Source organism: Myxocyprinus asiaticus, chromosome 12 (genome assembly GCF_019703515.2).
Source record: "Myxocyprinus asiaticus isolate MX2 ecotype Aquarium Trade chromosome 12, UBuf_Myxa_2, whole genome shotgun sequence".
Taxonomy (NCBI): domain Eukaryota; kingdom Metazoa; phylum Chordata; class Actinopteri; order Cypriniformes; family Catostomidae; genus Myxocyprinus; species Myxocyprinus asiaticus.
The window spans coordinates 28,274,340-28,290,091 of NC_059355.1; the positions used below are offsets into that span (position 1 = coordinate 28,274,340).

At 37.8% G+C, this 15,752-nt stretch overlaps 1 protein-coding gene across 9 annotated transcripts in view; it reads right to left on the bottom strand.

Moving 5' to 3' along the window:
* LOC127449396 (putative tyrosine-protein phosphatase auxilin) overlaps positions 1-15,752 on the bottom strand; it is a 47,785-nt gene that overhangs the window by 17,764 nt on the left and 14,269 nt on the right. For 7 of the 9 annotated variants that reach the window (XR_007898735.1, XR_007898734.1, XR_007898733.1 and 4 more), the window contains 10 exons: positions 12,795-12,844; positions 12,154-12,302; positions 10,815-10,937; positions 9,695-9,828; positions 8,738-8,932; positions 8,418-8,526; positions 7,097-7,176; positions 6,163-6,356; positions 1,254-1,280; positions 1-396 (listed from right to left, as the gene is read on the bottom strand). Coding sequence is in view for 6 of the 9 variants with exons in the window: in XM_051712794.1 (XP_051568754.1) it covers positions 1-396; positions 1,254-1,280; positions 6,163-6,356; positions 7,097-7,176; positions 8,418-8,526; positions 8,738-8,932; positions 9,695-9,828; positions 10,815-10,937; positions 12,154-12,302; positions 12,795-12,844 (1,457 nt within the window). In the remaining 3 variants the exon portion in view is untranslated. The remainder of the gene's footprint in view (positions 397-1,253; positions 1,281-6,162; positions 6,357-7,096; positions 7,177-8,417; positions 8,527-8,737; positions 8,933-9,694; positions 9,829-10,814; positions 10,938-12,153; positions 12,303-12,794; positions 12,845-15,752) is intronic. The other 2 variants (XM_051712796.1, XM_051712792.1) reach the window with 1 other exon arrangement.

Here is a 15,752-nt window from a genome sequence, read left to right on the forward strand (position 1 = left end):
TGCCTCCAGTTCGAGGTGATGGACAGGGTGATGAAGAGGGTGCAGATCTCCGCGGGGTTGACTGAGCAGAGGAGGAGCCGCTGGCCGGCTGTTGTGTGGGCGGAGCTCCGAACAGATCCCCCAACAGGTCTGTGGTTGTGCTGGTGGAGGGAGGGTGTGGGGAGGATGAAGGAGGCTGAGCTGGATCCCTGTCCAGTCCCAGCAGATCCACTTCTTCTGCTGCTGGAGGAGGAAGGGCCACTGAAGATTGGAGTTCCAGCTTCTTAGCTGCTTTTGATTTCTCATTGCTTGTGTTGCTCTGCTGGCTAGACAGGGAGAGCATATCATCGTCCGAGGGTTCACTCTCTTCATTCGGACCCACTCTGCCTCCACAACCCCCATGGCCCTGGGCTGGATCTAAAGGACAGACCGGGGAAATGGTTAAGACCTTTAAATCTAAAGATCACCAGAGAAGCACCATTGTGCGCTATATTTCAAGTCTCCTGAAGCCACTGAAAATCTCCCATCCAACGAAGCTCTCAAATCTCATTTGCACATGTACATAGTCAATCTTGGCATGTCATGCCAGGTTTTCCATCAATAATACCGAACACCATTGAATCTGGTGTATCATGTTATTGAATGCAACACGGCAAGTTTGAATATTATGTTCAATAAAGTATGAATTAGATTTGAGAGAAAAGGCAGAGAGGAGGATTTTTAATGAATGACAACATCAATTTAAGACTATTACTTACAAAAAGAAATGGTATGCCTTCCGAATACTTATGGACTACTTGACAGCCTCTGCTTACCGAATGCTTTCATTGTATGGAAAATGCAATGTTTTCTAAACACCTCTTTTTGTTTTCCATTGAAGAAAGCAAATCATGCAGGTTTGGAATGACTTGAGGGTGATTAAATGATGACACAATTTCCATTTTTGATGAAACTATTCATATAAGAAAAAAAGTCATTACAAAAGTGCCTAAAAGCCTAATTTCCCCAAATAAAAGATTTACTCAGCCGTCAGCTTTACACAACAACTATACCAGTAAATCTGACCATGGAATATTTGTTTTCAAATCTTTTTCTTAACAAAAGCAAAAATAAATGAATGTGGCTGCAGTTCAATAATAAACACATCTATGCCACTAAAATGACCAAGATTTCAACTACACATCAAATTATTGCCTAAATCCACTAGTCAACTATAAATCTTACATTCCACTATTTAGTGTGCACTCTCACAGGCCTCCTACACTGTGTCTTACCTTCCAAGTCCAAGCCCTCCATTTCATCTTTTCAGCAGAGAATGAAAAGTACATTAAACAGATGGTGTTTAGTTTAATGGTGAACAGAAACTCAACAAAATGCCACGGAGTGACTAATGAGTTGACTCAAATGGCTCACTAAAGGAACAAACTACAGAGCTATGAATGGTGAGCAAACTCCTCAGGGCCATCCTGTCACCCTCTGCAGCATCTTCAGAATTAATGCAATGATGACACAAGAGAAAACAGCAAGTGTCTTTTCTTCATACTAAAGAAAGAAACATTTAAAATGATGATCTTCTAAAGCTTTTAAAAAAGCAAAAATGAAATCATTTGACTTTTTTTGAGGGGCTGTTAATCAATTCAAAATGTTAATCCATTTAATTACATCTATTTGCCAATTAATTCATTAAATGAATCGTGATTAATTACATATATCAAAATCTACTGAAAAAGGCACTAAATGAAGATAATTCATTAGTGTATTATTGTGACACACAAAAGCATTAGATTGATATTACAAAAAGTGGCTTTAGAAATTCATATATTGTGTGTTTTATTTTCATATCATTGAACATAAGCCTATAATGGCTGAAGACTTGGGGGCCTATCTCTCCATCTGCAATATTTTGCAATTTTTGGTCTTTATGGGCATGCAGACTTTGCAATGGCATGCAGTCTTTAACCGTTGTATTGCTTTCTTTTTCGGAGTGTCTATTTGCACCCCGTTGTAAATAGCATCTGCCACACAGTGCAGCTATTTGCACCCCAATAGTCTGGTGCAACCACAGAAATATATGACTAACTAACCAACAGGTGTCGCTGCAGTGGCGTGGGGTGTAAAGACGTGTGTGAATGTGTACTGTTGTCCTAGCAACCGCGGTTCTTTTTCCCATCCGATTTCCTGTTTCCACTCTTAATATTTCCTCTAATACTACCTAATATAATAGATAAAAATTCATATAAATGTTGATTTCATCGCAGTGATTTGCTCACATGAATGTCGCGGAGTGCAGAGAAGGGTTTGATCCGGAGGCGGGGTCTGTTGATCGCACTTGTTCCCATGGCTCGTCATCACTTGTGTGTACATTGCATCACTGTATTAGCCTACTTTAGTAATATTGTAGTAACCATGTTTTTTGGTAGAAACCAAGATTTAATGCAATTAACCATGGTGTTAGTACAGTAATATGGTGCTAATATAGTAACCATGGTTAATTTTATGGCTACTGTAAATTTACAAAAAAATACCATGGTGAAACCATGGTTAATGTAGTAAAACCAAGGTTATTTTTTTCTAAAGGTAAGGTTAAGGTTAGGTTTAGGGGTAGGGGTTATGTAGTTTGTCTCTGGGACTCTAAATTAACTCAATAAACACACTGCAGTGATGCCCATACTGTATGTTAGTATTTAAATATGGGTGCAAATAGTATTTGACACTATGTGCACCAGGGTGCAATTAGTATCTACCATTATTTGCACCAGGGTTGTGGTGCAAATAATATCTGCCACTGTTTGCACTTGGGTGTAAATAGCATATACCATTATTTGCACAAGGGTGCAAATAGCATCAACCTTTTTTTCAGTGTCTCGTGCCATGAGCACCACACTGTTCACATGCTGTGTCAAGTTACAATTAGTTCATCTTTGTAAAAAGTGTCTTGAGACCCTTGTTATGTTCCATTGTGTTGCGCTTTGTATTGCTGTTTTCGAACAGCTCCTTACTCTATGACTCCGTTTCCACCTGATATTAAGATGCGTTTCTGTGATCGGATCTTATGTGGTCAGCGCTAAATACAAGTCTAAACGGGGTCAAAAACGTATGTGGTCAAAAACGCATCCGAACGCATCACATTTGAGGTGTAAACACTAATCCGTCTGTTACATCTCTGTGTGTGTGTGTGTGTGTGTGTAGCTATTTGCCATTATCTGTGTGTCTTGTTCTGTCACCATACAGAGACCTTCCACTGGTTGTTCCCGCTGGAATCCCCGATGACGTCATCATCATCGCCGCCAATCACCACAGACCACCGCCTATATAAAGCCCACCACAAACACATTCAGGAGGAAGTTTTGGGTTTGAGAAGGAAGCTTGGAGTTGGAAAGTTAGAGGAAGTTGTGAGAGAGAGTTTTTGACTGTTATACGTTGTTCGATCGTCTGTACTTAACCTACCCAATTTGTGATCTTGTTTGAGTTTGTACATCTCTGTTTTGTTTTTCCCTATTGGTTTTCATACTTCATGGTTCCTTGATTTCATCATTTTGTTTGTCAGCGTGATACTAGGGAAAACGGACAGGTAAGAAGGTCATGTGACGTACATTGGGCAAACGTAGGTATTTCTATGACTGCATAAAAACACTAGGTTAGGAGTGAGTGCCACCCTCTGTATGTTTTGGCTATCAAGAGTAGTTTAATTAGGGTGTCTTGGATGCTGAAGATCTTTTCTTTTTATTTCTAGTCAGTTTAGAGGTTTACAAATAGTTAGTGGATTTTTGCTTATTTCGTTTGTTTGGCACCACTCGCGTCCATTTCTCTCCCCCCTTCCTGTGTCCTGGTATTATCAGGTATTGTAAATATTGTACATACAGTATATCTATATTTTCATTCCACTTACCACTTGCTCACCTTGCACATAGCACCTGTATAATAAATCACTTATGTAAACACTATATTTCCTCTTGTAAGTGTCATTTGTTATCCAGCACATCAAATATTTGTTAATGTCATTTAATGACACTCCCCAACACCCCTAGACGAGCTTGGGGTTGTAACACCGTCCTAAATGCGTCCCGGCAGCAGCGAAGCGCCTTCCCTCACCTGTCAATCAACCACTGCACTAAAACAAGAGTTGAAACTGTTTTAAAAAGGAAAAAACAACCAATCGGAAACATTTAAAAAAGCGGATATATACACAAGCATGAGAACTTCACAAATTTTCTTCAGTGTGTCTGATATCAACATGCAGGGACACATATGAGAAGCATGACTATCTGCAGCTCAGGTTAATTAATAAAAAATGGGCAATTCTGCTCGAAATGTTGCATTTGTGCTAGATTATATTTTCATTTTCTTTGTCTTTTCTGATTTTGTTGCGGTTTATCATGCAGGAACACACTGACACACTGACACACTGACACAGTGATTGACGTATTGACGTCCCACCCCTCCAAACTGATCACAAGTAGTCACAGAAGACGCATTTAAATGACCAGGTGTAAACAGCGATGTGTCTCACCTGACCACATGTGATCGGATCACCCGAAACGCATCTTAATACCAGGTGGAAATGGGGTCTATATGTGCTGCCTGTTCTCGGTAAGTGTGGTTTGATGAGGTATGTTGCCTGTTGTAGCAGCTAAAGCCGGTATCACACTAGGCAATTTTTCAAGTTATTTTCGGGCATAAGCTTCATTAACATAATAGCCTGCCAGAGGGAGGGAGAGGGACCTCTTATTAGCATCTGCCAGCGGGAGGTTGTTAATCCCTTGACCAACAGGACTCCCTGCTGAATTAATGGCTCCGACAAATGGAAAAGCAGATCAAACTTGTTTGAAAAAATCATTCTGTCGCTGGGCTCTTGTGGTCTCGTCAAGTGAACAATGGGCTTCTTTTACTGAAGAACTGACAAGACATCATGCTGATCTGAACGCTTTCATCAGCGATCACTCTCACAACCACTTATTATAGAGATTGTCGACAAACATTTTATTGGGGTTCTCCTGCACTAAAATGAATAATAAAATCAGAAAGCGGATGCAGAAAAGTCTGTTTTTGTTGAATATAAATCTTTTACTCACTCAAAGCTACATATGAACATACACTTTCTACAGCAAGCTCCAAGGGGATAAAAACATAATCACACACATTCACAAGGTAAAGTTACTCCATAAATCGCATTCTAAATCACTCTGTTACAATTGTATTTGTTCACACGGTATTCCTGTTGTTATTTCAGCAAGCTCCATGTGACAGGGAATTGGAGAGAGAGAGTCGAGGGAAGTCATTATGTCTGTAACCCCTCCACCATTCTGAATTGGCAAGTATGTCATAACTCCGACGGAAGAGTGTGTGATCTATGCAAAACAGTCGGTAAGTGTGACACCAGCTTAAAGGAATATTCCGGGTTCAATAAAAGTTAAGCTCAATCAACAGCACTTGTGGCATAATGTTGATTACCACAAAAACTAATTTTGACTTGCAGCTCCTTTTCATAAAAAAAAATAAAAGGAAAAATCTTTTAAAGTGAGGCACTTACAAAGGAAGTGGATTGGGGCCAATTTTTGAATGTTAAAATACTCACTGTTTTAAAAGTATAGCCACAAGACATAAACAATATGCATGCAAACATGATTTAAGTGTGATAAAATCACTTGCTAATCTTTTCTGTGTAAAGATATAGCTAATTTTAAAAACTTTGTTGCCATGACGATATAATGTCAACAAACCCTAAAACCCTAAAATGACTGTAAAAATTCAAACTTAAACAATTTACAGCTCAAAAATACATGAGTTTTAACAGAACAATGAATGCAAGTGCTTTTATAAAATTATAAGCTTCAAATTTCTGCCTTTAAACCCGCCAAAACTTGGCCACATTCACTTATTGTAAGTGCTCACTGTAACCTAGATTTTCACTTTTTTTTTTTTTTAAAGAAAAGTAGGGACGAGTGGAAATTACTTTTTGTGGTAATCAACATTATGCCACAAATGCTCTTGAATGAGCTTCACATTTATTGAACCCGGAATGTTACTTTAAGGCTGCGCTGACTGTGGGCTTGAAAAAACCTGGAGGTAGAACTTTAAGCCTGCTTATTAAACCTACTTAGTTTTTTTTTTTTTTTAAATCACAGAATTGATTGGTGCTAAAACCCTACTTTTTTGTATCAGTAACAAATTTGTGTATTTTACCTGCAACAGCAAGTGCATCCTGGTGTTCTTGATGGCAGGAGAAAAGCACATTGGGGCTCAGGTCTTTGGTGGGGAACTGCTCCCACGGTGGGGTGAGATCTTTCTGTTTCTCTGTGCTTTCCACCTCAATGTCTAACAGCACTTGAAACAGCTGGGGGTATTTCTCTGGAGAATCACATGCATCCAGCTCTGTCCTGAACACACACACACACACACACACACACACAGACTTCAGTGCAAAGCTGAAAAGAGCAGTATAGACTCATACTGTGATAAACGGGTAGTTTGTAGTTTATAAATTATGTCCATAACATGTTCAAAAACTTTTTTTTTTTTTTTTTTTCATATTTATGGTTAAAATTAAGATGAACAAATGAGGTGAAAGTGTGTGTTTTAGTTGCTGTAACAGGACACCAATTCCAAGTTTTTCACCTATTTTTAGTCACCTTTGAGCTTGTTTGCTGTTCACATAATCCTGTGGTGTGACAAATTAATTTTGTCAATAAATTACGGAATAATTTTCAATCACTTGAAAATTGAAAATAACTAATTTGTGGTTTAAAGTATTTTTTTAATTTTACACCGTGTCCTAGCCAGGTGTGACGCAATAAAGCAAAAAGCAACAGGGCATTTTTTGATCACATGGTTTCTATTTCTTCAGAGTCAAGCAAGGTAGCCCCGCCCACTATGAAATCTCATTGGTCTAAAATTCTGCTCCACATAGCTGTATATTAAACATCAAATATGCTCTGATTGGCTGTGATTGTGTTGCATCCCACATCAGTTTCACATTCAGTGTGGACAGGCCAAATTGCAGGGCACGGCTATCGCTGCCTGCCATTTCATGTCAACTACTCAAAATCTTGATAAAATGCTCCATATGTTACTCTGCTGAAATGTGATGCTTACGAAAGCAGTAGAAAGACACACTTACTTCAGAAACTTTAAGACTGTGGTGCCAGGGACAATGAATCCGGTATGGAACTGAATCTGAAATATCTGGGTGTTTGTTACCTGCAGGCACACCAGTATTTAAACACAATGTTGAAACAACCACTGTATTATGTTACAACACACTGTTCTTGCTGAAGATTTACAACCATTCAGTTGCTAATTACAGCCTGATCTCATGAAATTTATGTGAACATGACAACATTTTTGCAATTCAAAATTAACATGCTGTATATCATGTTTGGCTGCAGTTTTCCAGTGAAATATCCAGCTGGGGGCGCCAAAAGCGAGTAAAATCGTGTCGTATTCAGATGAGGTTTTAAGGTGGATTTTAGATGGATGTTTTTAAAACATACCTCCCTAACCTAAAACTTTTGCCTGAACCTAACCAATAATGTTTTAAAAATATAAATGAGACATTTAAAAAAGACATCCTTACCAAATCAACGCCTTAACCTAACCATTAGTGTTTTCAAATATAAATGAAATGTTAAAAAACACATCCTTACCTAATCAATGCTGAAACCTAACCAGTGGTGTTTTAAAATGCATAAGCAAAATGATAAGGTATATTTTCTGAAGAAACCACCTAATTTTGTGCCGCTTTTATGACTCTGTTGTGTCACATGTCAGCTTGAGTTCATAGCAGGTCTAGAACCATGGTCCTTCAACTCAAAGTCAAGTGCCCTATCAGGTGAGCTACAGCATAAACTACTCATCTTGGAATAAGTGTATATTTGTAGGTGGGTCTGTAATACAAGCGTTAAGATTTATTTCAAAAGATGCAAAAGAGTAAAAGTGTGTCAATATCATAAAATAGAAGGGCTTGAGTTAAATAAGTATTTATAAAGTCATAATCAGCCATTAAAGTCATGATTTGAGTAAAACACACAGTTGTTGTTGCGCCTCTAGTGAACATTTCACATGGAAACTGCTGGGAATTGTACCTGGAGACACATAGCAAGTTTTGCAAAAATATATATAGAGTCACGTTTCACTATGAGAGCAGGTTTGCTAATTAACTTTACTCAGCTTAGATCTTGCCAAGAACTTTAAAACTTCATCACACTTAACTGGTAGAGCATGTAGCTCGAGTATGACACTTGCAATATCAATGTCATGAGCGTGTTTCCAAGGGAACACATAAAATGTCATTCTTCAATGCACTGTTGCTTTGGATAAAAGCGTCTGATGAATGCATTAATGTAATGAATGTTAATGAAATGAAATCATGCCCATTTTACAGTTTCGCACTCTACAGAAGCTTCAAATTAAAATAGTAAAGTTGGTTATTGGTCTCCTACCTTAGCTTGTAGTGCATGTGAGCGCATATGATAGACAGAAATCACAACGTCTCCTTGGACACTTACTCCCACAGGAAAAACCACTTTACCCTCCTGAATCCTGTGTTCCCTATGATCACAGAGAAGAGGAGCAACTTATACAATATAAAGAGATACTCAAAGCTGTTACACTTAGAAAAGCATGAATTTCCTTGCTGGTCCAGGCTGGTTTGTGCTGGTTTGGTGCTAATCTGGCTGGTAGACCAGCACCAGACCAGCAAAAATTGCTTGTCAACCAGCGTAGTTGACCAGCAGATAGTAAGACACTAAATACAGCCTACCTCATTCTTTCGTAATCCTGAGCTGTAGAAAAAATCTTGGTCTCGCCAATAAGTACGTCACAAAAAGGCCGACAGCCACTGCGCTGTTTGTTGAAGCAAGGAACAGGACTCATTGTGACAGCTTTAATGACTAGCGGTTTGGAGTGTGGTACCGTAGGCTTCTCTGAGACCATACTGCACACATAACCTATGTACCTGAATAATCAAACATACACACAAGCATATTTGGCTATTAGCATTTTTTCTCCATAAGGATTAACTTATTTGATGGCTAGAGACATACTATATGTTTTGATGAAAAATGAGGTTTCATTCCTTCCATTTACAACCCTCGTGAAGAGAAATGGACATTTCAAAACTGCCTAGAAAAAGCGGGTCTGCAAGTCACACAAAGCAATCTGTTACATTAATTAAAAATGTACAAAAGGCTTCCAAAAGCTCGGTATCTATTAATGCTGAACTTGATCTGAACTTGAACTGAGCAACTTTTAATTGAAAGTTTGTTTATCATCTACCATTATTGTTCAATTTATTTGTATAATGCTTTCCACAATACATATTGTTACACTGAAGCTTTACAAAGAATTACACCACAAACGTTCTAGTGAGCAAGTCAAAGGCGACAATGGAAAGAAAAAACCATGGCAAGGGGCTGTTCAGACCGAATACATTCTAAAATAAAGAAAATAAAAAAACTAGAAGCAGTGCAATAGATTGAACAAAACGCAAGTGCCTCAAGACGTGTTTTAAAAGTTGAAGTTCTAAAAAAAAAAAAAAAAAACATCACTAATGATTACAATGACTTCTAATAAAATGTCCATGTGATATTGGATAATGTGAATTTTAAGTGCAAATAGAATGCTGGGGGTGTATGAAAGACAAAACAGTAGTTAAGCATTTATAGCAGCAACATAGTTTTCCTTAATCTTTTCAGAGCTACAAGCTGATTGGCCATACCTCCTGTGTGAGGGCCACAGGCCAGAACCAGGCCTCTTGGCACCGAGAAGTTGCATGGCTTGCACCGGGTTGGCAAAGAGGTGGCAGAAACAGAACATGGCACAGACCAGCACGCCTGATGGAGCTCTACCATCCTAAAAGAGAGGCAAATAAAGCAGGTTTTTGGACAGATTTGGACAATACATACCCTAGAAAAGAATGATAAATTATTTACAAATATAAAGTTATTATATAAAGTTTGCAAAACAGCAACAAACTGTAAATATTAACAGTCAAACACTTCACAGACTTAAAGCTAAAGGGTTCCAAAACAGGCCAATATCACATGTCTAGTTTTAATTACAGGTAGCTAACAATGTCTGGAATTATTTTTTATTTTTTTCTGTGTGAGTTTATTCACATTTTTTTAAGTTGTATTTTTACATTAAATCATCATTAACCTGCAGGAAAGCAGAAACTTTCTTGGCAGTGTAAATAATCTGATTTAACAGTCAAGGCTAAATTAGAAATGTAAGCGCAGCGAAGTTCTAGCGGGAAGACGAGCAGCTGTACATCATCGCACCATTAGCTAGGTAACTCCTAGCAATCACATGTACGCCATCGCTTTATATGTCTGCTCACAATCTATCACATTGCTGTTTCAGTGTGCTAACATGGCAACCTCCATCACCCCACCGCCACCAGTTGAGTCCCGTCCTGCATGGGGGTAAGCTCCTCGCCCCTGCCTCCTATCTCTGGCAGGATCTGATGGTTCCGAGTACAACTTCTTCGGACCGCCAGACGAGGCTTACACCAAAGAGAGGCATTACATTCCTGTTTTATATTCATCAAATAAATGTAATCTAAAACTTTACTCAAGTCTGCAAGTCTTCCTGATAGAACAAGACTGAAGGCTACTGGTAACTCTCCATGACCACACTGAAATGCATGTTTGTTCGTTTAGTGTGGTATGGACTTTTTATATAAAAATAAAAAATTTCTATGCTTGACTTTTAATTATAAATTGGACAAACTGTAAAAAGGCTTTGAGAATATTATATATGAGAATTGACTGTAAATAGAGTGATATGAAAAAGAGTGAAGAATAAATAAAAGTATGGAGTGAGTTACGCCTTCATACCGAGCATGTGATCACACACACATTCTTGGGGTTTTGCTTGAGCCAGTTGTACATGTTTTTACACACGGCAAACAGGTTGTGTAGACTCGGGGCCTGTCTGGATGGCCAATTGCATTCAGAAACCTACAGATGAACGAGAAGAGTCAATCGCTGCGAGGAAGAAGATTACAAACAGGAATGAGACAGAAAAAGAGAAAGCACAGAATAAGTGTAAGGTGAGGAAAAAGAGGAAGGAAATGGATAACCATGGATAAAATTAAACATGTTTGGAAAATTGTATGACAACAGTGTGGCAAAATTTTGAGATAACAGAGACAACAATATATTCCTACAACAGTGAAGGAACCATGTATGAACAATACTTCAAAAACCATTCAAAGCATATATACACAATAATATAAATACTTTATTTATAATAAAGCCAAACCTTCAGAATAAATATTTAGTGGTGCTTGCTAAGGCAATTGGCAAACTAAAGGATTTGAACAAACCCCCAACCCTTAGTATTAACATTCAGTACGTCCTAAGGGCATGAATGACACCTCAAAACACTTGTTGAAGAGTGGTGAACAATTACTTTTTTTAAGTGATCAGACTCATGATTTTCGGCTGGTGTGAATAATAAAACAGGCATAAATAAATAAATAAATAAAAATCCCTTTGAAGACTTTGAAGCAGGGACCAGAGTCATATCTGGGTTAAGTATATATATTTTATTTCTTTTTTTTCTTCTTTTTTTTTTTTTTCTCCAGAATATCATATCAGCTTGGGGGTGTGCTCTTGGCATACTAAGCAACCACCCAGAACACCTTCGAAACATTCTAGCAATGCCCTGGCAACCACCCAGATCACCATAGCAACCACATAGCAACATCATGGCCAAACACCCTAGCATCATAGCAACGAGTTTTGCAAAGGTAAGTACCATTCACACTGGCTTGTTAAAAATCTAGTATATCAATGTTGCTGGCATTTTGTTATTAAAAATAATACACTTAAGTAAATGAAACTATACATACTTTCTAACAACAACAGCAAACAAACTATGAGCTGAAAATATCTGAGTACTGCAGTTAATCTTTGGAGTTATTTTATTACATGAGAAAAGCAATGTTCTTTATTTAATGAAAGGAGGCCAGATGAGTCACCATAGCCACCAGTATAATTTCTGGTCAGAAATAAGTATGCTACACTGATGTTTAGAGATGTGTTTTTTAGACTCACTCTGACACTAGGGTGACTTCAAAATATGTTCATGCACTACCGAGAAAACTTGCACTAGGTTTGCAAGGTGAACTGAAAGTACGGTAAGTCAGGAAATCAAGTTTATTGCACTCACTCTGTTGGCAAACTTTGCCCCCCGATAGTTCTTCTGTGACAGGTTGAAAACAGTGTAGTGGTCAGCATGACTTGAATCCAGAAAGGAGCGGATATCCTCGGTGTGGTTCCTGTAGCCCATCTCCACTACCTCAGCAGGATAGGACATCACTGACAAAATGAAAGGGGAGTGGAAACAGACAATTAGGAGAGGATCTTGAAAGCTCTTTTCAGCAAGTTTGTGACCAACATATCAGTGCATTTTAGTGCATATAGCAGAAACACAAACACAATGTTAGTAGTTTCTGATATACTACACTTTAAATTGTATTAAAACTGAATGAACTTAAAACTGACTGACTGCTTAATTACACACTATATGTAAATCTTTCTGCATGTGTATAACAGTAATTACACTAGCATAAAAGGACCAAAGAGTACCATGCTACTACCATGCATTTTTGAATATGGTACCATGGTACTACCCTAGTCTTTTGACATGCATCATGGTAGTGTCATGGTATTTTTGAAGTACTTTGAAGTGCCTTGTAAATACTATGGTTAATGAAGATGATTATAAGTCAGTGCCATGGCACAGGCTTTATCAAAGTGCCATGGTTCTGCCATAGTACTTTTTCTAAGTTGTATAGGCTGTTTACTCACCGATAATTCGTGAGGTGATGTAGGCAATGTCCAATTCTCCTTTTGTATACCTAAATTACACACAAAAGCACATAAACTCAGCACAGACAGCATAACATACATTCATGTCAAATTGAATCAGATTTAATGTTCCAGGTACATTCTAGGTAGTTAATTTTTTTTTTTACTGAATTTTTCTGATATTCTTAAAGGGATAGTTCACCCAAGAATGAAAATTGTCATTATTTAATCAATCTCATGTTATTCCAAATGTCCTCTTTCTTCTGTGTAACAAAAATTTAAGATGTAAGGCATTCTGGGGGACTGGTAGCCTCAGTTACCATTCACTTTCATTGCATGGAGAAAATGAAAAGGCAACAAAAGTGAATGGTGACTTGAGGCTCTCAGTGGAAGAAAGTAAAGTCATATGGGTCTGGAACAACATGTGGGTGAGTAAATGATGACAGAATTTTCTATGTTGATTTAACAATCCCTTTAAAGGGATAGTTCACCCCAAAATGAAAATTCTCTCATCATTTACTCACCCTCATGATATCCCAGGTGTGTATGACTTTCTCCACCAGGACTCATTTGAAGAAATATAGAAAAATATCTTAGCTCTCTAGGTCTTTAAAATGCAAGTGCAAGATGGTGATTCGACATTTGAAGCTCCAAAACTCACAGATAGTAAGCATAAACGTCATCGATATGACTTCAGTAGTTAAATTAATGTCTTCTAAAGTGATATGATCGATTTTGGAGTGAAAAAAATATCAATATTTAAGTACTTTTTAACTATAATCCAACGCTTCCGGTAAGCTATACAAGAGGGTGGAGATCACGCTGTCTCTCGTGTGACGTATTCTTGTTGCCATGTTGCGGACATAATCTCACGTTCTCCTCTGGTTGAGACATCCAGGATTAGCACACAAATGCACCACTGTGAGTAAAGAATCAGATAAATACAGATCTAAACCAAAACCAATGAAGCTTCTGTACAGTGTTCCTCCTACTCAGTTGTAAACAGCACCACTCTTCCATGTGTGTCGCACACATGTCAATTCTTGCGTGTTTCACATGCCAACGCGATTACGTCACACGGGCATACATTTCTAACCGGAAGCTATGATTTAGAGTTAAAAAAAGTACTTACATATTGATCTTTTTCACACCAAAAGTGATTGTGTCGCTTTAGAAGACATTAATTTAACAGCTAACTCGTATGGATGACATTTATGCTGACAATCTGTGATTTTGGAGCCGAATCACCATTCACTTGCATTTTGAGGATCTACTGAGCTAAGATATGTTTCTATTTTTCTTCAAATGTGTTCTAGTGAAGAAAAAAAGTCATACACATCTGGGATATCATGAAGGTGAGTAAGTGATGAGAGAATTTTCATTTTTGGGTGAACTATCCCTTTAATAAAATATAATTAACCTTTATTAAAATGTTCATTAGTAATACATTATATTAAATATTTCTCTATTCTGTTCTATTCTATTATTATTTCAAATAAATAAGAATTTATTTAAATGTTTGATTAAAGTATAATTAAAAATATAATTGTGTATTATTTATACATACTTGAACATCTATATTCATGTATTTGTGTTACAGTAAACTGAGCGCAATTCATCTAACCCCTAGACATAGTTGACCACATTACACAACTCCCACATCACCTGAGTAATCTGCTGAAGTGTGAAATCCTTTTAATGAGATCATATGTAAACAAGCTACTATTCTGAGCCTCTGTGCAAGAGGTGAATCAAACACACTAGAAGTCTAGAGTGTGTGTGTGTTTGTGCAGTGGGCTTTGTTACTGTGTATGTGTCTCGTTCACCCTTTGCACAGTGCCTGAAAATAGCAGGTTTTTTAATCATTATCAATGTGTGTGTGTGTACATTTGCAAGAGAGAGGCACCTAGAGGCAGAATGAGTTATAGAGAAACCTTTTTAAAAATCTAAAATTCCTGTTTAGTGTGCCTCATGTCAACATTTTGAATAACACTGTACAGTAAGGTTCTATACGTTAACATTTGTTACTGCATTTTGTATCATGAACTAACAATGAACAATATTTTTTACAGCATTTATAAATCTTGGCTAATGTTCAGTTATAAATATACCATCGTTCATTGTTTGTTCATGTTAGTTCATAATGCATTAACTGATGTTAAACTGCACTTTTAATAATAAAATTGTATATTAGTATATGTAGAAATTAACATTAATAAATGCTGTAAAAGTATTGTTTATTCATTGTTAGTTCCTTTTAACTATTGTGTTAACAAATACATGGAGTAACTGCACTTTGCTAATTTAGTACGTGGTTACCTAACCTTTAGTTTTGCTGTAATGACTTGTGCTCCATAAAGCATTCTAACTTAAAAACAACATAGTGTGGGGCCTGGGTAGCTCAGTGGTAAAAGATGCTGGCTACCACCCCTGGAGTTCGCTAGTTCGAATCCAGGGTGTGCTGAGTGACTCCTGCCAGGTCTCCTAAGCAACCAAATTGGCTCGGTTGCTAGGGAGGGTAGAGTCACATGGGGTAACCTCCTCGTGGTCGCTATAATGTGGTTCGTTCTTGGTGGGGCGTGTGGTGAGTTGAGTGCTGATGCTGCGGTGGGTGGCGTGAAGCCTCCACACGCGCTATGTCTCCGTGGCAATGCGCTCAACAAGCCATGTGATAAGATGCATGGGTTGAACCTGGTTAACCTGATCTGCCTCTGGGTCAGTCAGGGGTTAAATGCAACATTACATAAGATAAATAAATAAATAAATCAGTAAATGTGTTCAGCTGAGCGATAAATTAACATGAATAGTTTAGGAGCTCTGGAAGCTCAGTTATCCCCTGTATCACCACACTATCCTCTGGATAACAGCACATAAAGCACAACAGTGACTAAATGTCTTTAACTACTATGAACTTAAGAATTTGATACAATGTACTTATTATGTGCATACATGTTGTTG